Consider the following 23,845-nt stretch of genomic DNA (forward strand, 5'->3'; position numbering starts at 1 on the left):
GGCTACTTTTCCGCATAATATTCAGGGGTACGTCTCAGTGTTCATGCAGTAGGTGAATCCCTGTGCAAAACCATCAATTCACAACTCACGGAGACCAGAAGCCTGAGAGGTTTAAGATCCACACACAACCTCCGCCTAGCGACTAAGGGCCCAGGTGCATTGCATGCTGGCTGTCATTCAGTAATGCTCCAGATCCCTGACTTACGTGCTTCATCCCTAGAACAGCCCCGTGGGGTGGGGCAGATTCCTACCACTATTCACATTATACAGACCAGGAGATCCAGGCGCAGGGAGGTTAAAAAGCACCAACCAAGTCAAACAAAAAACACGTGCCCAGGGTCAGTCACACCAACAGGCAGGGCTCCACGTTAGCAGTTGAAAGGCACACATACATTCCAAGGAAGGACAGAAGGGTCTGCTCAGTGAGGGGATTCTGGTTAGAATGGAGGTCCTCAACCTTTCCCGAGAGCGCCGAACTTTCTTACAGTAGCTTTTTACAGGAGGCAAGCTTCAGGCTGAACGCGTCAGGATGACGCTGGGACACGTGGAAGTAAAGAAAAATGCTCCCAAGAGCAAGTTATTCCCAAATGAAGCCTATTCCTGAGTCTTGCCTTCAGGAATTTGGGTGAAATTGCCCATCTGCACAACCTTTTGCTAAAACCTCAGTAATTCCCTGCCATATGTATGTATGGCAAAAACACCACAGCATGAGACGATTCTATGTAATGTGATATTTATGATATTTATAAAGAATTCGGTTCCCTCAGATGAAAGATGTTATGTAAATGCAGGTATCAATAACGCTGAAATGAATAACATGCTTCAGGGAATTCTGACTTTCACAGCTTAAATGTAATAAGCTCTTTTTACCTGGTCCTTAAACTGAGATCTTACTGCACATGGATGAAAGAAAGATATTAAAGCCTCAGTGTACGAAACTGCATAATTCAGGATGGCTTTTCCTTACATAAGCAATGCCTTTTTCCTTTGCAATGAAATTTGAATTACCACTTAAAGAGTTTTTCAAATTTAACACAGGACCTGCTTTGATGAATATAAAAATCTAATTCTCCCCTTTAATGCTGTTTGAAATTAAAAATATTCACTGTGACTGAAAGCAATGGGGTTAACCACTTCTTATTTTTAAATGTTACGTTCTAGAAGAAATAAGTTTTTCTAGACAAGGTAAGAGAGCCTCAACCCAATAACTCCCAAGCTGAAATCATCTGATTTTTAAAATGTTAGAATTTTGTTCTTCTTGCTGTTCTAATTAATAGTGTTATTTTTACACTAGGCAGCTATAATTATTTAGTTTTATTACTTAGTATGAATTCTCAAGTTTTACCAGTTTCTTGGCTCACAAAGTTTCTCTTATCCCCTCTTTTGCTTGAATTCATTTTTATTTGTTTCACTGGAGGAAATCCTCAAATTTCCATGTCATTATACCTGTAGGGGCTTGCATTTTCTGAGCCTACGTGTGCCTGAAAATCACACTGTCCGTTTATGAATGGTAGTTTGACTTGGTGAACAAATTGAAGTGCAAAATACTTTTCTTAAGTATTTTTAAGATTTTGCTCTACTATTTTTTAACATCTGGTGTTGATTATGAGAAATGCAAATCTGACTCTTGTCCCACAGCAATTATCCTTGTTTTCTTCTTTCCAGAAGCTTTTAGAATTTCTCTCCTTCTTCTTAGTACTGACATGTTAGCAGCATAGAAATGAGTCCAACATGGATATCTGGACTGCCTGTCATTGAATAAACAAAGAATCAGGCTCATAACTCAAGTATCTTATAGTTTCCGTATATATATATTTTCACTATAAAGAAATATCTTTAAATGATGGCTTAAAAGAAGACGAGGATAAAGATATTGCTAGAAAGAGAGTAATGTACGTGACTGGGAATTTGTTCACTGGTCACCTGTTGATACGTGAGTCATTTTCCCTCCCAAAGCTCTTGTACAAACTGGACACTCTCCCACTGGTGACAAGGTGGGGACATCCTTTAATTTCCCCAGTTTTCAACATTTCCTTCTTCATAGTCTGTCAGCTGAAAAAATATCTCCTGGCTTCTATGGGTTGCACTGGCTCTTTTTTCCCGCAGGACTTTGAAGATGCATATGCTGGCTCTGTTTTTATTATCACGCTTCAAAACTCCCCAGTGAAGCCAGTACCCTACCACATGAGCCTCAGCTGTCCTTCAGTCCTGATATGAAGTGTCAGCTACCTTCTGTGGACTCTCTTTAGGCCGTTTGGAATTCAGAATGCATATAAATATGCTCTAAATATATACATTCGAAATACATATATTTATAAATATGTATAAATAAATATGCAAACTTAGTGATCACATATATGAATATATTTATATAAATATATATAGTAAATATATATATTATATATGTGTACTTGTACACATGGAGGGGAGGGAACACGTGTGTGCACACACGCATATGTATTGGGAACATGCCCCTGGCTCAGTGATAACAAAAATGTATAAGATACTCACAGTTCTACTGAGGTAGGCAATGTCATTACTCCATTGCTTTGGTCTGAATGTCTGTGTCCCCCTGGTATTCATATATTGAAATCCTAGCCTCCAGTGTGATGGTTCATTGGGGGGTGATCAGGTCATGAAAGCAGAGCCCTCACAGTTGGGATGAGTGTCCTTATAGGAGAGACTCCAGGAAGCTCCCTTCCTCCATGTGAGGACACAAGGAGAAGTCAGCTGTCTGCAACCTCTTCAAGAGGGTCTTCACCACAACCCCATCATGCTGGCTCCCTGACCTTGGGCTTCCAGCCTCCAGAATGACGAGCAATAAATTTCTGCTGTTTACAAGGCACTCAGTTCATGGTATTTTGTTACAGCAACCTGACTGGACTAACTAACTCACCCATTTTACAGATGAGGAAACCAAAGACCAGAAAAGTTACACAACTTTCCCTGAGTCATGCAGGTATCAAGGGGTGTCAAAAGATTCCAAATCAACAATGAGGAAACAGAACCATGCTTACAACAATTACACAATACTGCCTCTCAGCAAACAGTTCAAAGAACAGCTGTTAAGGACACTGCATTATTAACCAGGTCAGTGTGTTTACATGTTCAGCTTTGCCCTGATAGTAACTGTACCTTTCAAGGATTAATATGACATGAATCTGATGAGGGCAGGGTGCAGGAGAAACCTAAAGAGGTGGCAGTGGGGATGTCAAATATAAATGACACAGCAGAGCAATTGGTTTTTTTGGATATTCAAAGGAGAAAGCACAGGCAAAGTGTGTGGTCTGGGTTAAAATGGGGTTCAGACATTCTGAGTATGTGGTATTAATGAAAAATGCATCTAGAACCCAGGAAAAGATGGAGGCAGAATTAGTGCATTGACAGCCATCAATCCAGACAGAATGACTGAAAATGTGTGATGAGCTGAAAACTGACCAAGACAAATATGGAGAAAAGACATCTCTGTGCAGCGTCCTTACGAACATGTGTGTGTGCTTGGTGGGTAGCAACAGAAAGAGTGTCTACCAAAAATATGGAGAGAGAGAAAAAAGTTAGGGATCCCAAGTGGCACCAGGTAATGGGAACCAAGAGAGAAGGTTTTTGTTTTTCCCTCCAAGAATATTTTTTTCCAAAAAAATACTGGCAACAAAAGTCAACACTGCGGAAACTTAGGATGCAAATACCTTTAAATTTAGCAAGTGTTTTCAGCTGAACAGTGAGTTTTGATAGCAGTTGGGTAGTGAACTTAGGAAATGGGTAAAAAGGAAAGAGAAACAAAGAGCGGTCCCTACTTTCTCAAGAAGTTTAGTGGTGAGTGAAAGGGAACAAGAATGAAGACACTCGTGAGATATCTAAGCAAATATAACTTTTTCTTAGTTTATGTATTAATTTTAAAATAAGAGAAACTGGAACGTTTATTAGCAAAGAACACAGATATGTGTTATTGGGACCACTTAGATAAAAAGTAATTACAATGTTAAAATGTTGGTGCATATTCTAAAATGTTCACAAAATATGTTAGAAATAAAGCAGACACCTTACAAATCGTAATAAAAAGGAAAGGACATACAAAATAGGATGACGTTACTATAAAAAAAGATTAGGAAACAGCACTCAATATCAGGAGACAGAATGAGAGAAGCTAGATATGGTGTAACCATTATGGTGACAAATGCAAATGGTCTATATTTATCTCTCTAAAGTCAAAGGTAAGTTTAGATTCAAAAGCAAAATCAAAATGCCATGGCTTAAAAAATAAATGTTTAAGGAGGTAGAAAAAATAAAAATACTTTTAAAAAGTTTGTGTATTTAATTGTGAAAGACAAAATGATGGACATTTCCTGTAAGCACAGGCACCAAGAAAACTGCCCCACAGAAAGAACAATGTCATTCAGTGTAGTATTGGAAGCTCTTGATACCAGAAAATGTAAAAAATTAAACATATAAAAACATAAAGTGCAGTTTGCGAGTGATTATCATATCAGGAAGAAAGCACTATTAGAGTAAATAGAGAATTTCCTGAGGGTCTGGTTACAAGATAAACACACATCCCAACAATATACTGTTACAATATACAGCATACTGTTCATAGACAGACAAAAGTCATGTTGAAAAGAAAATAACCTCTTCACAAGAACCTATAAAAATTTCAGAATGAACTTATTAAGACTGTGTGGGATCTTTGCAGAGAAAATGTTAAAGGCTTTGCTGATTGAGTTAATGATATAGTTTGTAAATAGAGAAATCCAACATTTCCGAATGGGAAAGTTATAGGAATATATTTAAGAACCTGAAAAAAATGATACCCCCCCCAGTCTATGCAGAAAAATAAAAGGTGAAAAATAAATCAAAGAAAATTCTAATTAAAATATATATAAAAAGGAAGGATGGTGGTAATCTTGCGAGATACAGGAAATACCGCTACCGCAAAATACAACAACTTCAACGTGAAATTACTAAGACATGGGCATAGAAACAAACTCCTGATTAAAACAGATTTGGCCTAAAAACTTAAAAAGTTGATATATGATAAAATAAACATCATCATATAATAGAACACAGAAGGATAACTCAGCAGAAGGAGAAAAATACAGATTCACCTCTTACACTGTGATTGTTATTCTTTAATAAGGGTTGTTGGGTAATCTCCGTGTTTTAGATCTGCATTTTTTTTACAACTCCAAGTTGATTACAAAGCACTGTACACAGAGGTTCACAGATTCTGAGAATCCTGGGGCAGATGGAATGGGCAGTTCAGGTCCCTCGCGATGCACAAACCCTTTAACCACATCCCTGACAGGTGCTGAACCCACCACCTGAGCACCTGTGAAGGGGCGTGTAGGTTCCCTGCTTCCCAGGAGCTGGAGGACTGCCGAGGGAGAGGGGGTGTGATGGGAACATCAGACCTAGGTTCTCCCTGGAGGGCATAGGTGACACTGGGGACATACATGGGAGCACTTCATTTTCAAATTTCTCATCTCTCTACTCAAGGGGTGTCTGGTGAAGAAAGGCTGAACAGGGAGAAAGTACAGAACTTTCTCTGAAGCATCAGAAAATTAACTTTTCCAAACCCCTTCCCGGCTGGAGGATGGTAATAGCCATTATTTCTTTAGATTTAGAAGACAATTCAGCCCATCACTCTCTATTTCACCAGTAAAGATAGTAAGACATGAAATGATTAAACTCATCATTCTCTAGAGAAAATACTCACAAAATGTCTTAAAATCGGTATTTCTCTTTTTTAGCATGATAATATTCTTGATTTGTCCTCTCTAGCCTTCAATCTCATATTGTTCATTTCTCAATGAAATAAAATCAAATCATGATGTCAGCAAAGGCAAAAGACAGTTGCTATAAATGCTAATCTACATGGGAAACTATAGGAACATTTTTCCTGAAAGCATATAAAAAGCAAACTTTATTTAAAAGCAAGTTTAAAATTTTTTTTCCACTATTCATCAGCAACTCTGAGAGATCTTTCAATTCTCTCCAGTATAGAAGTTGTTGCATTTTATGTTCATATATATCAGCTGATGAAGTATCAATACATTGTTCTTTAATGGAAGGATTCCCCTCTGTTTTTCAGTAAGCATTCAAAATCCCGCTCATAGCTTTTCAGAAACCTCACTCATTTGAAAGTGTTACACCTTCAGAGCCCAAGTTTTGAGCTCCTCCATCTCTCTGCCCCTTTTAAAGAGTAGAATCTGTCGTTGACATTTGTCTCTCTGTGCTGACCCATCCTTTGGAACACCCAATCCTAAATATTCCCCCTAAACATTTTTTCTCAACTTGATAATAAAATTCACCAGGAAAGAGCTGAAATAGTAATTAAGTTCTGTATTCATCAACATCAAAATCTAACGCTGTATTAAAGATCCATTATCCTGTAAACTATTCTCACAATTGTATCCATGAGCCAAGCATTTCAATACAGGCTAGTTTAAATGCACGTTCTCCAGCAGATCTGGATCAACTTAACAGGCTGGGTGATTTCATGCTTGTGTTTTACCTTTGACATAAAAATTGCATCATTCATAACACACACACACACAATTCTGTGTGTACGCTCCCTACTGTAAGGATATTGATCACTTCCATGACAATGAGGCTAAAATAACACACATTCACAGAAACATTTTAGCTAAAATTACACTAGAAACTTTTGGGGAGAGGCATATGGGCCTGAGAGAACAGGGGATTGCAAAGTTGTGCTGTTTTTCTTTATTCTTTTTGAGGATTTAACATGACCAAATATTACTTTCATGAATAACCACGTAAGTGAGCCTCCTAATGGAAAGACGTATCTGATAGCACCTGGGTTCGTTCAGAGCTGCCACGTAAGAACAGTTCAAAGATGACATTTAACCTGCAGAGAATTCAGAAGAGACAGAAGGAGAGATTTATGAATGGTGAATCAAAATGGCATATGAACTCTCAGGAGTCCAGGGGTTGCTATAAATCATTAGGAGTCCAAAGTATCAGAAGATCCTGTTTTGGGACCATTGATAATAACAAAGTTAAGCTAATTACTTCCACATAGCTATATAATTAATAATTGCATTATAAAGGTTGAATGTAGAAAGAGAAGGGCGAGGGGAGAGAGACAGCACAGGATACACGGATGTGTCTTGACACATCTGGAGGGTCATAGTACGTGTCCTTGCCTACTCCATGCAGGCAACTGTACCAGGATCTAAGAATACAAAGAAAAATAATGAAATAATAGACAGCCCCGCCACCAAAGGATTCACAGTCAGGTTTCAGGATGGCAGGAGCGGGCCCCAGGTAGGCCTCTGGAAATGAACCCCAGAGTCACTTCGTCTGGTGGTAAACTCTTGGGCAGCTGCCAAGATGGCGGCCACATTTTGACACCTAGTGACCTGTGGATGGGAAAGGCCATTAGGAGGAGCCTGGGCAAGGACACCTTCACACGTGGCACCTTTTGCGTCATGTGAGTGGGTTCTGTGTTTTGTTTTAATGCACTTTTCTTCCTCCAACCTTTGGATCTTGTCCCTGAGTGACAAAGATTTCGCACGACAAAGTTTGCCCAAGGAATGGCCATTTCTTTCAGGGCTGAGATGCCTGCGTGGCCTGCGGGCCTTAGATTCCATCAGATTGGTCTGAGTCAACGATAAAATATTCCTGTTCTTATTATACACTATTCCTCTAGAAAATGAAGTCATCTGGCACACAAGGCGCCAGAAAGGAGCCTAAAACAGGACTGGAAACAACAACAACAAAGAAAATTCCATTCTGAGGCCAAACATTATTCCCTGGACTCCTGTCACTCGGAATCTGGCTAGTCAAGACGTGCAGGGGTCCGGGGACAATAGTAAGAAAATCTCAATGTATCTGCTGCCGCCTTTTCATGCTGAATCTTAAGGAGTTGGCTGAAGCTGCCATCTACTGCTCTTTGTTTGTGCTTTTCAATTCAAATAATTCCGTGGCTTGCTGATGGATTTTTATCTTCAGGGGAAATGCCTAGCCTTGCTTTTTCCATAACGAGAATTATGCTTTTAGTAAAACTGTGCAACCTTGAAACTTTTACACTCTGGGTAGCGATCCTCCCAGGAATACGGTTATAATGGCACATTCATTGATACGTAATTTTTTTGTTTGCGAAGAGGATGAAGTATTTTTCCTTTAACATTTAGTCTTATGGTTTCATTTTAATGGGTTTCTAAAACATAGTTAACCCAAGTTGAGGCTTGAGTTTTTGTCTTAATTGATTCTCTTTACTTTACCCATAGGCCTCCCAACTTTTTTGTTCCCTTTCATGGTTTCCATGTTGTTACTATTTGCCTATTTACAAAAAACTCTTTTTCATTGTTTCTATTTGGGTTCAAAACTTTCTAGTAGCTATTACCAGAACATAAGTCAGCTTACATATGAGCCAGCTGTGATTATTTAGTAACTGTAATCCAGGAACTGAGTTGTCTTTCTAGAAAAATCAATCAATCCCTCTGCCCATCCCTTCCTGAGAATGATTCAATGATTCAGAATAAAAGAAAGACATACTGGGAAAACTATGTAATATAATACAGTAGAAACTATTAATAGCTAAAAATGTACTGCCAGAGATGCCACAGTAAGTATGTAAGACAACATTGGTTTCCATCTTGTGTAAAGAAAATCTTGACCAAACAAACTGCTCCGCATTTTTGGCTCCCCTTTCCTGCTACACATGTCAAAGGAGCCATCAAAACTCATAGCATTCCCTTCCTCACCTCCCGTTCAATTTAACCCCTCTGCCCGGCGACCGCCATGCTGCCAAGACCATTGGTCACTTCACACTCTGCCCTCTGCGACTCAGCATTTGACTAAGTTGACTGCTGTCCTCCTAAACTTCCTTTTTTGGCTTCTAGTGAACCACACTCTCTGGCTTTTCTCTCATGTAATGGGTGATCTTTCTCAGTGAATATTGGTACACTTTGGGGGTTGGTCCTGGGTCATTTTTGTCTTTTCTAACCCTAATCTCTCCCTAGGGGTTCTCATTTCGTCCTTTGAATATCAACTATATGCTGATGTCTTCCAAATTTACATTTTCAGCTCCCAATTTCATTTACAACTGCCAGCTAGGCATCTCCTCTGGGACATACAATAGGTAACTCAAACTTAACTGTTCAAAACTCAACTCGTGATTTCTACTCCACCCCCCCATAAGTACTATTCCCAAAGACTTTGATATCTAAGAAGTGGCACACCAACCATGATCCAGTTGCTGGAACTCAAACTTAGGGATCTCTCTTGATTATTTTCTTTTCTTCTCACCCAACATTTAATTCAACAGTAATCCCTACTGGTTTCATTTCAAAATAGGTCCTGAATCTGTCCACTCTGACCCAAGCTGCTCTTAGCTCAGGTCTGGACTACTGCCATAGCTTGTAATGGGTCACCCTGCTAACCCTCCTCCCTCCTCCAATCCATCAAAAAGATATACGCACCCTTATGTTCACAGCAGCACTATTCACAATGGCTAAGACATGGAAGCAACCTAAATGCCCATGGACAGATGAATAGATAAAGAAGATGTGGTACATGTATACAGTGGAATACTACTCAGCCATAAAAAAGAATGAAATAATGCCATTTGCAGCAACACGGATGGACCTAGTGATTATCAAACTAAGTGAAGTAAGTCAGACAGAGAAAGACAAATATCGTATGATATCACTTATATGTGGAATCTAAAAAAATGATACAAATGAACTTATTTACGAAACAGAAACAGACTCACAGACATAGAAAACAGACTTGTGGTTGCCAAGGGGGAGGGGGTGTGGGGGAGGGATGGATTGGGAGTTTGGGATTAGCAGATGCAAACTAGTATATATAGGATGGATAAACAAGGTCCTACTGTATAGCACAGGGAACTATGTTCAATATCCTGTGATAAACCATCATGGGAAAGAATATAGAAAAAGAATGTATATACATATGTATAACTGAATCACTTTGCTGTACAGCAGAAATTAACACAACATTGTAAATCAACTATATTTCGAAAAAAAATAAAAAGAATGTTAGCCAGTTCACGTCACTGCCTTATTTAAAACCCTTCAGTGACTTCCCACTCCATGTATAATAAACTCCCAAGTCCTTAACACACCTTGTGAGGCCCAGTGTGTGGTCTGGTATCTGATTGCTGTCTCCTTCTCTCTTCTCTTCTCTTTCCCAATGATCCCACTGACCTTTATGCTCTTCAAACAGGCCAATCAGGGTCCTAAGTCTAGACCTTTGTAGGCCCACTCCTTCCGCTGAGAGCATTTCTCATCACGTCATCATAGGGCTGCATATTCCTGTGATTCATGTTGCAACTCAACTGTCACATCCCCAGAGAAGCCCCCCTGACTGGCCTCTCCAATGCACCACTCTACCTACCCCACTAAGCTTTGTCACATTATCTTTTTGTATCTTCTCATGAAAATTCTGCCTTCTGACGGTTATGGTCTGTCTCCTGCCATTCGAAGGTAAGCCCAAAGACAACAGGGGCCTTAGTCTACCACTAAGATACTACTCTATTCCCTGGGTTAATCCCCTGGCACATAACAGATAAGAGAAGAAAAAACTGTGAAATAGAAGTTTAGATACATAAGAGGGCCTTCCATAGCCTTCATAATCCTGTATTTAATGGAAGAATATATGTAAAAACCCTATTTTAATTTAGTAGTTTATGCACAGGTTTATATGCATGTCATTACCTCCAATATTCCTCATATTTCATTCCTGAGTGTATCATATAGTCCTACATACTTTCACATTTATGGAAAACACAGGTTTGGGGGAGGAATTTTCACATCCAATAACATACGTATATTAAATGGCCAATAATAGACCAAAGGATTCTTCTTGAGAAGCACAAGAACAAAATTTCCTAAAACTCTGAGGATACTCAGACAACTTAAAAAGGGAAAACTCCAAAGAATAACACCTTTTGAAAACATATATGCATTAACAAAATTCTAAAGCTCCTAACTCATAGTTTTCAATTTGTTATAAACATTGGGGGGTGCCTTGATTCAGCAAGCACAGCCCTAATGCAATGAGAGGTGTTTTTATCTGTGACTATGCTTATGGTGATAGACTCTTAAACACAAATTCAATAACTTTAACATTTTGAAATCAGCCCCATGCTGGTGAGCCCAAAATGCCTTTTTTCCCCATTAACAGGTATACTGGACTACCTGTGACTACGTTTCCAGGAAGAAAACTATGATTGCAATCACAGAAGATCTGACATTTGACTTTGATTTTGGAGTAAGGCACACATTTTCTCTTGTGTGTGACAAATACCAGAAGAATGGTTACTGCAGCCAGAAGGACTGATTCTGGAACTCTTTTTTATTGGGTTTGTTTTACTTTGCTGTACAGCAGAAATTAACACAACATTCTGTGTTAATTTGATGTTGAACTGATGTTCCATTACATTACAAATTAATGTAATGGAAATACTCAAGAAAGTTCAAATGATGTTGAACTTACTTGAGTCTTTCCATTACATTATCCTTTTCCTATTATACAATCTTGCAAGCATCAAACTACTGCATCACAGGCTATAAAAAATAAGCGGTCTCCAAGAAAAACTGAAAACTTTCAGAAGCCAAAAATATCAAAACCAGATGCTTTCCTGAGGGTGCACCTTCTGGTTTTTTGTTTGTTTGTTTTTGTTGTTGTTGTTTTTGTGTGTGTGTGCTTCTCTAGTATTATCAACAAACATTAGCTTGTGATAATCTGGAGCAATATAAATGTTCCCCAGGTGTTTCTCCAATAAGACAGGTGAGTGGCTTCCTCACAATGGACATTAGATTGGGGTTTTGCTCAAGGGTCTTACAGGGAGGAAACTTCTGGAGGTTTTATTTTACCATTTAGCTTTTCTACTGTCATGATATAAATAGGCATTTGCATACATTGCTTGATTAATAATTGCAACCGTACTTTATTTTTTTCCTTTAGAACAGGATGTCTAACTTTTTAAAGAATGAACACTGATGCTACTTTGAGCTTCCATTACTAATCTCCTGAAGTGATGCTCTTCATTAGGCAACAAGATTTGACCTTGTTTCCAATGGTCTTCCTCCTCTTTCCCCTTGATCTTCCATCTACAACTGTTGATTCCTCCTTAAAGGAGCCAGAGTACACATTCACAGCATGGCCTTCACTGTAGTCTTTGAAAATATGTAGTGTTCTCATCCATTCTAACTAAAGAACTCATCAGAAAATACTGCAGGCTTGATGATTTGAGGGTTACTTATATATTTTTTCTGGAATTGATTTTCATTTCCCATTTATAAGCTCCTATAAGCATCATGGCATAAACTGTAACATCCCGAAATATCTTGCCCTGGTATTTCTCAATGAAACATAATATCTGATTTTTGAGAGAATTTAAGCAATCAATAGGATACAATGCCATGCAAACTGTTAAAGCAATTCTTGAGCTTCATTCTGATGCATTTGAATGGCAAACACTGGGAAGAGAACTCTTATGAAATCTTAACTCTTCATTTTTTCAACTTCCAAGCAAAACATAAGTGTTATCTTCTACATCATTTGATCTTTCACTAGTGAGTGCAGAGAAAAAGTGGTGACTTACATAAACTATGTTCTCTCCATTGAGGGAGTGATACCAAGAGAAAAGTTTGTAATTCATCACTTAATAAAATGGAAACAAGTGGCGACCAAGAATGATACAAGTTATGACTCCATCAAGGAAGAGATACCAAAGGAAAAAAATGACACAAGTGATTATTAAATAAAACAGAAAAAAAGTGGATGGGGTGGGAGAAAAGTTTAACTCATAATCTTTGAGGATGCAAGTTGGGGTCAGCCTGTCTGAACCAAACTGTATGTACCGTGTGATGTTTTGTGTTTCTCATCTTCTGCTGTCTCCGCTGGGTGCACGATCCTACCCAAGATCATGGAAAAACATTTATACTGAAATTGCTGCTTTCATTCTTCAGGAACTGCAGTGAGAAAGTCTCACTCACTTGAACTCTTCTTGGGCTCTCGATGCCCAATTAGGTTTTTATCAAGAGGCATTACTTGATTTGAATTTCTCTAATGATTAATGATGTTGAGCATTCTTTCATGTGTTTGTTGGCAATCTGTATATCTTCTTTGGAGAAATGTCTATTTAGGTCTTCTGCCCACTTTTGGATTGGGTTGTTTGTTTTTTTGATATTGAGCTGCACGAGCTGCTTGTATGTTTCGGAGAATAATCCTTTGTCAGTTGGTTCATTTGCAAATATTTTCTCCTAATCGGAGAGTTGTCCTTTCGTCTTGTTTATGGTTTCCTTTGCTGTGCAAAAGCTTTGAAGCTTCATTAGGTACCATTTGTATATTTTTGTTTTTATTTCCATTTCTCTAGGAGGTGGGTCAAAAAGGATTTTGCTATGATTTATGTCATAGAGTGTTCTGCCTGTTTTCCTCTAACAGTTTGATGGTGTCTGGCCTTACATTTAGTTCTTTAATCCATTTTGAGTTTATTTTTGTGTATGGTGTTAGGGAGTGTTCTAATTTCATTCTTTTAAATGTAGCTGTCCAGTTTTCCCAGTACCACTTATTGAAGAGGCTGTTTTTTCTCCACTGTATATTCTTGCCTCCTTTATCAAAGATAAGGTGACATATGTGCGTGGGTTTATCTCTGGGCTTTCTATCCTGTTCCATTGATCTACATTTCTGTTTTTGGGCCAGTACCATACTGTCTTGATTACTGTAGCTTTGTAGTATAGTCTGAAGTCAGGGGGCCTGACTCCTCCGGCTCCGTTTTTCTTTCTCAAGATTGCTTTGGCTATTCGCGGTCTTTTGTGTTTCCATACAAATTGTGAAATTTTTTGTTCTAGTTCTGTGAAAAATGCCAGTGGTAGTTTGATAGGGATTGCATTGAATCTGTAGATTGCTTTGGGTAGTAGAGTCATTTTCACAATGTTGATTCTTTCAGTCCAAGAACATGGTATATCTCTCCATCTATTTGTATCATCTTTAATTTCTTTCATCAGTGTCATAATTTTCTGCATACAGGTCTTTTGTCTCCTTAGGTAGGTTTATTCCCAGATATTTTATTCTTTTTGTTGCAATGGTAAATGGGAGTGTTTTCTTAATTTCACTTTCAGATTTCTCATCATTTGTGTATAGGAATGCAAGAGATTTCTGTGCGTTAATTTTGTATCCTGCTACTTTACAAAATTCATTGATTAGTTCTAGTAGTTTTCCAGTAGCATCTTTAGGATTCTCTATGTATAGTATCATGTCATCTGCAAACAGTGACAGCTTTACTTCTTCTTTTCCAATTTGGATTCCTTTTATTTCTTTTTCTTCTCTGATTGTTGTGGCTAACACTTCCAAAACTATGTTGAATAATAGTGGTGAGAGTGGGCAACCTTGTCTTGTTCCTGATCTTAGTGGAAATGGTTTCAGTTTTTCACCATTGAGGATGATGTTGGCTGTGGGTTTGTCATATATGGCCTTTATTATGTTGAGGAAAGTTCCCTGTATGCCTACTTTCTGGAGGGTTTTTATCATAAATGGGTGTTGATCATTAGAGAAATGCAAATCAAAACTACAATGAGATATCATCTCACAACGGTCAGAATGGCCATCATCAAAAAATCTACAAACAATAAATGCTGGAGAGGGTGTGGAGAAAAGGGAACCCTCTTGCACTGTTGGTGGGAATGTAAATTGATACAGCCACTATGGAGAACAGTATGGAGGTTCTTTAAAAAACTAAAAATAGAACTACCATACGACCCAGCAATCCCACTACTGGGCATATACCCTGAGAAAACCATAATTCAAAAAGAGTCATGTACCAAAATGTTCATTGCAGCTCTATTTACAATAGCCAGGACATGGAAGCAGCCTAAGTGTCCACTGACAGATGAATGGATAAAGAAGATGTGGCACATATATACAATGGAATATTACTCAGCCATAAAAAGTAACGAAACTGAGCTATTTGTAGTGAGGTGGATGGACCTAGAGACTGTCATACAGAGTGAAGTAAGTCAGAAAGAGAAAAACAAATACTGTATGCTAACACATATATATGGAATCTAAAAAAAAAAAAGAAAATTTGTCAGAAGAACCTAGGGGCAAGACAGGAATAAAGATGCAGACCTAGTAGAGAACGGACTTGAGGATATGGGGATCGGGAGGGGTAAGCTGGGACAAAGTGAGAGAGTGGCATGGACATATATACACTACCAAATGTAAAATAGTTAGCTAGTGGGAAGCAGCCGCATAGCACAGGGAGATCAGCTCGGTGCTTTGTGACCACCTAGAGGGGTGGGATAGGGAGGGTGGGAGGAAGGGAGATGCAAGAGGGAAGAGATATGGGGACATATGTATATGTATAACTGATTCACTTTGTTATAAAGCAGAAACTCACACACCATTGTAAAGTAATTATACTCCAATAAAGATGTTAAAAAAAAAAAAAACAGGCATTGCTGTGAGATGCTTCACCCTGGACTCCATGTACCAACTCAGATGCAGACAGACAACTGGGGGAAATGCAGAGTCATGCCGTGAGAGCAGCAATGTCCATTCTGCTCGTGAAAAGTAGACTTCCGAACGTGGTGAGATGGGACTGGTACGAGTGTTGGCAAGACTCCCCATCTGTTCTAGCAGACAAAGCAGAACATTTCTGTGTTCAATCTGTTTGCTTCAAGGAAGAAGGGAACTTATGGAGGGCACTCAGGAGATGGCATAGCCGGCATCAATCACTACCCGCCCCCCTCGCCCCACCTCAGCACAGTTAATGGCTTGCAGGGTGGCAGCTGATTTCTGTTGCTTAAGTTAGTGCGTTGAGGCATGAGAGTTCAATGCAAGACCAGCTACTGATTACTTTCTTAACAGGATACCATTCTGGATGCTGGAAAGACTGTTTCTTAAATGTGGCAAGAGATCAAGTAGAAGAACTTCCATCAGAGGAAAAGAAGTTAGGAAATTTGACCGAGGTCACACTGAAAGATGACGTACATAACAAGGATTCAGCTCAGGTGGCCTCCAGGGTCCACTACAGAATGGAAATCAAGCCACAGACAGATTCAACACTGCGGCTTCTTTAGGAAATGATCTTTCACGTAACTTCCTAATATTCTCATGGACAATATGTTCTTATCAGGGCAACGCATTACCTAAGGATAAGCCAGGTAAATGTTTGCTATTGTCTTATGCTTTCTTATGTATCTAGTAATAGTAATAACACAGTTAACTAAAAAAAGTCCTTTATGGCTGGGAAAAATCTCTATCCTCAGAGATCACTCCAAACACCCTAGGCAGAACCAATATGAGAGGCAGAAATAACAACACTTACTAGCTGAGTGATCTTGGACAAGTAACTTGACAATTACTTTGTTTGTTTTAAGTGGGAAAAAGGACTTAAGTCATAGAGTTGATAAGTAAGTTAAGAAGACAGGGTAGTAGGCTGAATAATGAACCTGCAAAGATGACCCTGTCCTAATCCCTGGAACCTGTATGTTACCTTACATGGCACACCCAGAACTCTGCAGATGTAATTAAATTAAGGACCTCGAGATGGGGAGATTTTCCTGGATTATCCTTATGGGAGGCAGGAGGGTTAGTGAGAGAGAAGGAAGAAGATGCAAGGGCAGAATCAGAGATTAGACAGGAGGGTTGGAGAGACAGAGAGATTGGAAAATTCTATGCTGCTGAATTTGAGGATGGAAGAAGGGGCTAGGACCCAAGGAATGCAGGCAGGCTCTAGAAGCTTGAAAAGGGAACTAAACAGATTCTCCCCTCAAAGCCTCCAGAAGGAGCCCACCCTCCCAATACCCTGACCAAACTCACGAGACTGATTTTGGACTTCTGGTCTCCAGAACTGTACAATACTGAATTTGTTCTGTTTTAAGCCACTGCATTTGTGGTCATCTGTTACAACAGCAACAGGAAACTGATACAACAGTATGTGTAAAAGAACCGAATAGACAACCTGGCACGTTATGAGGACTCAAAGAAATGTCAGTTCCTTCTTTCTCCTTTTCCCTCATGAAAGGGGACCAAAGTTTAGCATCCCAAATCTACAGCAACTCCATCTACACTTTACCTCGCATCATAAATTATTTATGCAATACATTCGGTAGTGCCCTAATATTACCTGCTATCATATTAGGATAAAGATGGGTACATTTATTATCTACCCAACCATGGACACAAAAGGACCACTTACTTGCTCCATTGAAATCTGAAGAGAAGAAACACACTTTTGCCCGAGAGACTGAAAGCCTACTGGTTCACTAACGGCTCCCATGGTGGGCTACAGATCCAGGAATAACATGGGGTCCACACCTCACTTGACTAGTATTCTCCACTGAAACACATATTGTGTCATATTCAATCCACAGGATGGCTCCAGAGGAAGGTAGACCATATAAAGATTCTTTGAATTACATTACTTTCAAACAAAGACAACATACAAATTGAAGAGTGTTTATTTTCTTTCTATAAAAAAAGCAAATCCAGTTTGCAGTCCTACAGAGGCAACATTTATTTCAACTGCCCAGGCAGTTAAGAGAGAGGGTTCCTGTTTTGCTCTGAATCCAGCTCTCATCAATTCTTGAGAGTCTATTACACACTCCAGGGAGAAACACCTGCTTGATAAAGAGCCTCTATGGCACTGACATGGTGCACAAGAAATGGCTTTTACTGCGCGATGTGAAACTTTAGACAAAAGTCAAAACTCACCACTTTCAGGCCCCAAAGGTGGCCTGAAGGCTAACGCGATGCGTTCGTTTTCCCAGTTAGTAAAAAAAAAAAATACGATTTTTAGTGTTTATCCACGAGGGCACTTTTAGGGCAAGAATACAACTCTGAGAAAATCTCTGCTAACATTTTTCATTCCCTTCTCTCTCCAAATCTTATAGCACAAATACTACTTTATTCAAACATGATTTTTAATCTCAAGAAATTCATCTCATTTGCATCTAGGAAAAATAGCACAAAATTTGAAGAAAAGAAAGTACAGAGTTGAGCAATTTTGAAAAGATTTCAGAATCCCTAGCCACTTCCCAGTAATATCAACTATTTGTAGACCCCAGGGCGGTTGCAGAAGGGACAGCTTCCTGGGCTCACAGGACATTTGCCTTCCTCCTCAAGGATTAAGGACGGCAGGGGGCTGAAGCTGTGAAAGAGGCCCAGTAACTACGCAACACGGCAGCCCTCAGCCTCTGGGAGTGTCAACTCACTCTGCGGCAACTGCAGATATAACATTAAAATGGACGGTATAGATTTTATCCAAACGGCGGCTGAAACAAATCATCTTGTAGCTGCTCAGCACACACCCCTACCCTGAATGAAGCCCTTTGAAGGACACTATTGTTTGTCCTAGTGACTGTGGATAAAGCAAAAATGGTTTGTGGTATATTCAGTATCTTGTAATAACCTACAATGGAAAAGAATCTGAAAAAGTATATACATATATATATCTGAATCACTTTGCTGTACACCTGAAACACCTATATATATAGATATATAGAGATATGGATATATAGAGAACATGCATAGAATATATATAACATATATAACATACATATAACATATATAGGTATCTATATAGGTATATGTAAATATAGCTATAAATATCTGAACCACTTTTCTGTACATCAGAAACTAACACAACATTGTAAATCAACTATACTTCAATATTTTTTTTTAAAAACTGGTTTGTGGTAACGGGTGGAGAGGAAGGGGCAGGTGGCATCCTTGGACCTTAATTTGGTCTGTGGCCACACCAGGCCTTATGGTCTCTGAGACTGCTCCTCTGTATGAAGGATACCTAGCTTGCCACTGGCCAATTTTTATTTGTTTCCTTAAATCTGTACAATCACACCTTACTGATTTTATTAACTATGGAAATTTTTCATTCCCATTTAATTACACGCTGGTCTGAAAAAAAAAAAAACTATAAACATTTATTCTATTCTAGAAACATATTTTCCAAAATCCTAACAAGAAAACTACTGCATTCCGGGCCCAAGACCCTGAGAGCTGACTCTCAAGTTTGGCAGCAAAATACACGTGTGGTGTCCAATTATATTTTATTAAACATCTTTAGTATAAGTTTTTTGTCTTCAAAGTGTCCCTTTTCTGTTTCCTTATTTTAAAAAGGGTCATCGGCTCCTTTTCGTAAAACTTGTAAGTAGACGCCCTTATAATACCTCCCACAATGGTCCCATAAAGTCTGTAGCACGAGGTATGCCTCACTGGTCTGGTTTTGGAGCCACGTAAGGTCAAAGCATGGCCCTTCTTGACCACTTGGATGACACCTGGTCCTGGCTGCTCAAGGTCTCTTCAGGGAAGGAAGCAGTGCAGACCAGGTCACCAGTCTGACTTACTGCTCTGTCAAGTCCGTACTATAAACATTAGGTTATATAAACCCTCGACTTGGAATTTCAGTTCTTCCTAACCTTGGTGCAAGTGATGGAAAAGAAAGTTAAATATGACTGACAGGACCAACCTGATCCAGTCACTGCTGTTTGAAAAAGGATACCATCTCTCCCAAAACATTTGAACTCTGTAGAGGGAACAATTGTGAACACTAAGTGCTGTGTGTTTAATCTATGGAATTTTCTAGAACCCAAATTTGAACTATTACTGAACGTGGATAAATGTACAGTATATGAAGATATACCAGTTAACAGACCCATGTCAACAACTGTCTATTTCTCTTAATGTGGAATACAGAGTTTGATATACATAGGGACCAAAGAATTAAACATTAATAACTGAATACTTTTGCTACCCATGTTGTAACACAAAATGCTTTTTTAAAAACAAACTGGGAGATTTGCTAATACCAGTGAGAAAGCAATATTTACAGCCACACCCCAGTGCCTAGAATCATGCCTGCCACAAACTAGATGCTCAGTCAATATTTGCTGAATGAAGAAACAGACCTCCCTGTTTTCAAAAAGGAATCCAATTACTATTCATTGGTCCATACACAAATAAAAGTCTAGTGTCAATATTTAAAGGATTTTTTTTGCTCTCACCACCATAATATATTTTGATGAAATTATATAAAATGGACTAACTCAATACAACTTAACAAATAGTAATAACACATCTTCTATGTGCCAAATACTGATGAATGTGCTCAGAGAGGGGTTCACAGAGAGTCATGCCAACCATCACCTTTATAGATGGAAACTGGATTCCAGCGGAAATACACAAACCCAGGTAAAAAAAAAAAAAACTATTCATACGGATATTCCACCATGACCTGAAGTTAAGCATGTCAAGTTCAGGACCCCTTCCTGCTTTCCCCTCCAAAGCATATCTGCTTCACCGGCTCGCCACCATCCCGGATGAGACCACATGGATCCTAGATGGCTTTGCTTCCCACATCTCCTACTATCTGCATTTCCTATTTTTGCAGTGCTTCATCAGAGCCTATGTATTTCCCTGATGTATGCTTCCATGCATTGCCCACATTACTCACCGTAGGACAGCCCTCGACACTATAACAACTAGTTCCCTACCAGACCTTCCCTCCCAACTCCAATCACCTCCTTCAAGGATGAGCTCAATCACCCCATCCCACTTCATCATTTCGTCCCATCCCACCACAGGCGGAAAACAGGCCTTATACGAAGTGCTATTGATGACACAGGCAGATTTCAGGTGGGGCACACTCTTGCCACAGAGAAATACGCTTTAACCCAAAATGAGTGTCTTAATAAAGTGTCACTGTAATAAAAATCATTATCATTATTATTTGAATGGTGGTTGATGTGACTGTCAGCATGTGGGTGATCCTGGGGTTGCTGGGTCTGAGTCTGAAGATGCCATCTCTGCTTGTTGGTTCACGATTCAATCTACCCAGCACACCGCCTGAGGCTGCGCGGGCAGGGCAATCAGATAGCTACTCTGGTTTCCTTCTGATGCCCGCGAGTGGATGAACTGCACACTCGACATTAGCAGTGACAACATCATTTCAACAGCGTCTCAAATAACGTGGACATAAGATTGAACATGCATTTTACCTGCTGACGCTTTTCAAATTCCAACTTGATCCGGGACTTGATGCAGTTGCAAGTGTCCTGATACGTTTGCTGCAGAGCGAGTTCCATGAGGTGCTTATGGTATGCCCCGGCCAGGTTCCCGCAGATGAAGATGATCACGTTGGCCAGGATCTGAGGACACAAAGAGCCACTCAATAGGGCGACCGTTTATCATTCCAGAACAGAACAACAACACAATGCACACGAGCAGCAGTCTTCAAAGAGATGACTTTGCCTGAGGTTAATTTTATTTCTGTTCCCGAACTAACATTTTTATTTACTTAACAGAAAAGGATTCCATCCCCTTCTTGGATCCGTGCCCTCTGACAGGTCACTTTGCTGTCCCTCCCTTGTCTCTGGGCTCAGCCATGTGATTCGCTACAGCTAATGCAATGTGGGTGGGAGTAATCGAGTGCCAGATCCAGCCCAGGTTTAGAAGGCCTGGTGTGTTTTGGGTGACACTCTTGCGTCTCATCAGGAAAAGACTAGCCCACTGGTCCCGGGAAGATGAGAAACTCATGGAACAGAGACACTCAGCCAACCTGTAGTCCACTATCGTGGCCACTGAGATTTCATGGTTGTCATACAGCATTACTGTGATACTAGATGATACAGACTGCCCTCACATCGAACCTGTATTCACTGAGCCTGGAGAAGTTATATTCCCCGTTACTTACTGTTTCTATAGGAATATAGGAACCTTTCAAACCATGTAACTTGTTGCTTTATTCATGATAAAAACCGTTCATGCTCACAAAAATTTGTGGTGGGAGGGAAGAAAAAAATATATAAAGAAAAACTACAAAGAACCTATAATTGCCCTGCCCACGAAGAATTCGGTGCCATATTTTCTTTTGTCAAGACTGTTACCTTGTTCCAAAGGAAACAAGTTCATTCTGAATGCAGTGTTTTGCTTTGCTTTTTTAATTTAACATTTAATCTGATTTTTTTCAGATCATAAAAATTCTGTAGAAACAGGATTTTGAATGTTTAGATAATATTCAGTTCTATGACTATATCATAACTTAGTTATGTCTATACTATCTTTATTAATATTCTTTATTTATTAATAAAGAATACTTTATTACTTACTTTATTAATATTCTTTATTAATATTCTTTGCATTTGCTTTACGCTACAGTGGTCAACCTTGTGTCTAAAGCTTTGGCCTCATATTTAATCATCTCTCAGGCTCAATTAGTAAAATACACTGAGTTGAAAGCCTTGAATATTTTAAAGTTCTTGATACATATGGCAAAATTGCTCCGTGTAAATGTTCCATTGATATTCTCACCACCAGTGTATGACCATGGTCTTTTCAAGGCCCGCTATTAACACAGAGCAAGTGGTAATAATAAATAAAACTGATGATCATGTGTTCAGGGCTAGAACTGCGCAGGTCTGGCAGGGCATGCACGGTCACACCTGCAGAAAATGTCCCTCCGCCCTCACCCCCCTCCACATGACCTTTCCTCTCACCAAATGGGCACTCAACCCTTCAACAACAAAGGCAGAGCATCTGTGTCCAAAAGCTCTGTGCTCCTTGCTAAGGGTCTCCCACTGACACAGGTCAGCTTAACACATCAGTCAACTGATGCGGGGGGCATGCACACCAGGACTCAAGCACTCTTGGGGGAATTTTTATTCCTAAGCCTTCAAGGTTCCCATGACAGGACTTCGCAGAGAATCATGCCATCCTCCCTCTGCATGGTGTAGTACTCCCGATGATTAAAATATTAGTTCTGTGCATTGCTGAGTGTGTGCGTGTGTGTGTGTGTGACATGCATCTGTGTGTGATTTGTGTATGATACATGCATGATATGTGTGTACATAATATGCATGTAAGATTTCTGTGATGTGTATGGGGTGTGTGATTTGTATATGTGATATATCCATGTGACACATGTGTCTGACTCATGCACGATGTATTTATGTGGTATGCCTGTGCACCTGGCATGTGTCATGTGAATGATATGTGTAACGGATGTGCACATGTCGTATGTAACTTATATATGGGATAAACGTGTGGTTTTGGGTAGTGTGTGTGATGTGTGTACGTCATGTGCACACGTGACATGTGCATGTGCTCTGTGTGTGCCTCGGCACAGAGTAGGGGAGTAGTGTGCTAGCCTTCGGTGTTGCTCCCAAGCATTTCTAGCTGTACAGGCTCTGTTCCTCCCCACTGCCGTCCTTTCCCACATCACTCCCGTGGACGTCAGTCCTTCGAGGATGTGGGAAAGCTCGCGAACTTCCTGGCTTCCTGCCTGAGCACAGGTCATTTCAGAGCCGGGCCCAGGGGTGCACTGTTAATTTAGTCCTGTCATACTTTTCTTCTGCAAAATGACCATCTGCTTCGCTAAAGATTCTTCAGACCTTGACATTGCTGGGTTTGCTCTGAAGAACAGTGACCCAAAGAATGCAGGAACCAGAAGCGCCAACACAAAACCAGACTGCCCGGAATTAGAAAGCCCCAACTCTTTCCTTATTAGGCGCAGCTGAAATAATAATAAAAATAACTGTGATTATCTATGAGTGCTTCTTCTTTTTCTCCTTAAAAATGCCTTCAAACAAAGACGCAAACATTTTAGGAACACAGTTCCTCCAAAATAAGAACCAAATGTAAGCAAGGGAACTGAATGAAGCCATCCTCTGTCCCCTGGCCTCCCTCTGCAGGGAGTACGAAAGGGGCATCTCTATTACAACACTGTCTGCCTGACTCAGTGCCCTGGCAACTTTGCAATGTCATGGGACTGAAGGAAAAGCCTTCTTTCGCTTACTCATTCATCCATTCAGCCATTCGGTCAATGGATGCTGCACTG

At 39.7% G+C, this 23,845-nt stretch overlaps 1 protein-coding gene across 4 annotated transcripts in view; it reads right to left on the reverse strand.

Moving 5' to 3' along the window:
- The window catches only part of ADCY2 (adenylate cyclase 2), a 427,841-nt gene that overhangs the window by 192,262 nt on the left and 211,734 nt on the right, over positions 1 to 23,845 (reverse strand). For all 4 annotated transcript variants that reach the window (XM_082454366.1, XM_082454365.1, XM_082454367.1 and 1 more), the window contains exon 4: positions 21,009 to 21,158. In XM_082454366.1, the coding sequence (XP_082310492.1) occupies positions 21,009 to 21,158 (150 nt within the window). The remainder of the gene's footprint in view (positions 1 to 21,008; positions 21,159 to 23,845) is intronic.

This window comes from Balaenoptera physalus (assembly GCF_965194825.1).
Source record: "Balaenoptera physalus genome assembly, chromosome: 3".
Taxonomy (NCBI): Eukaryota; Metazoa; Chordata; class Mammalia; order Artiodactyla; family Balaenopteridae; genus Balaenoptera; species Balaenoptera physalus.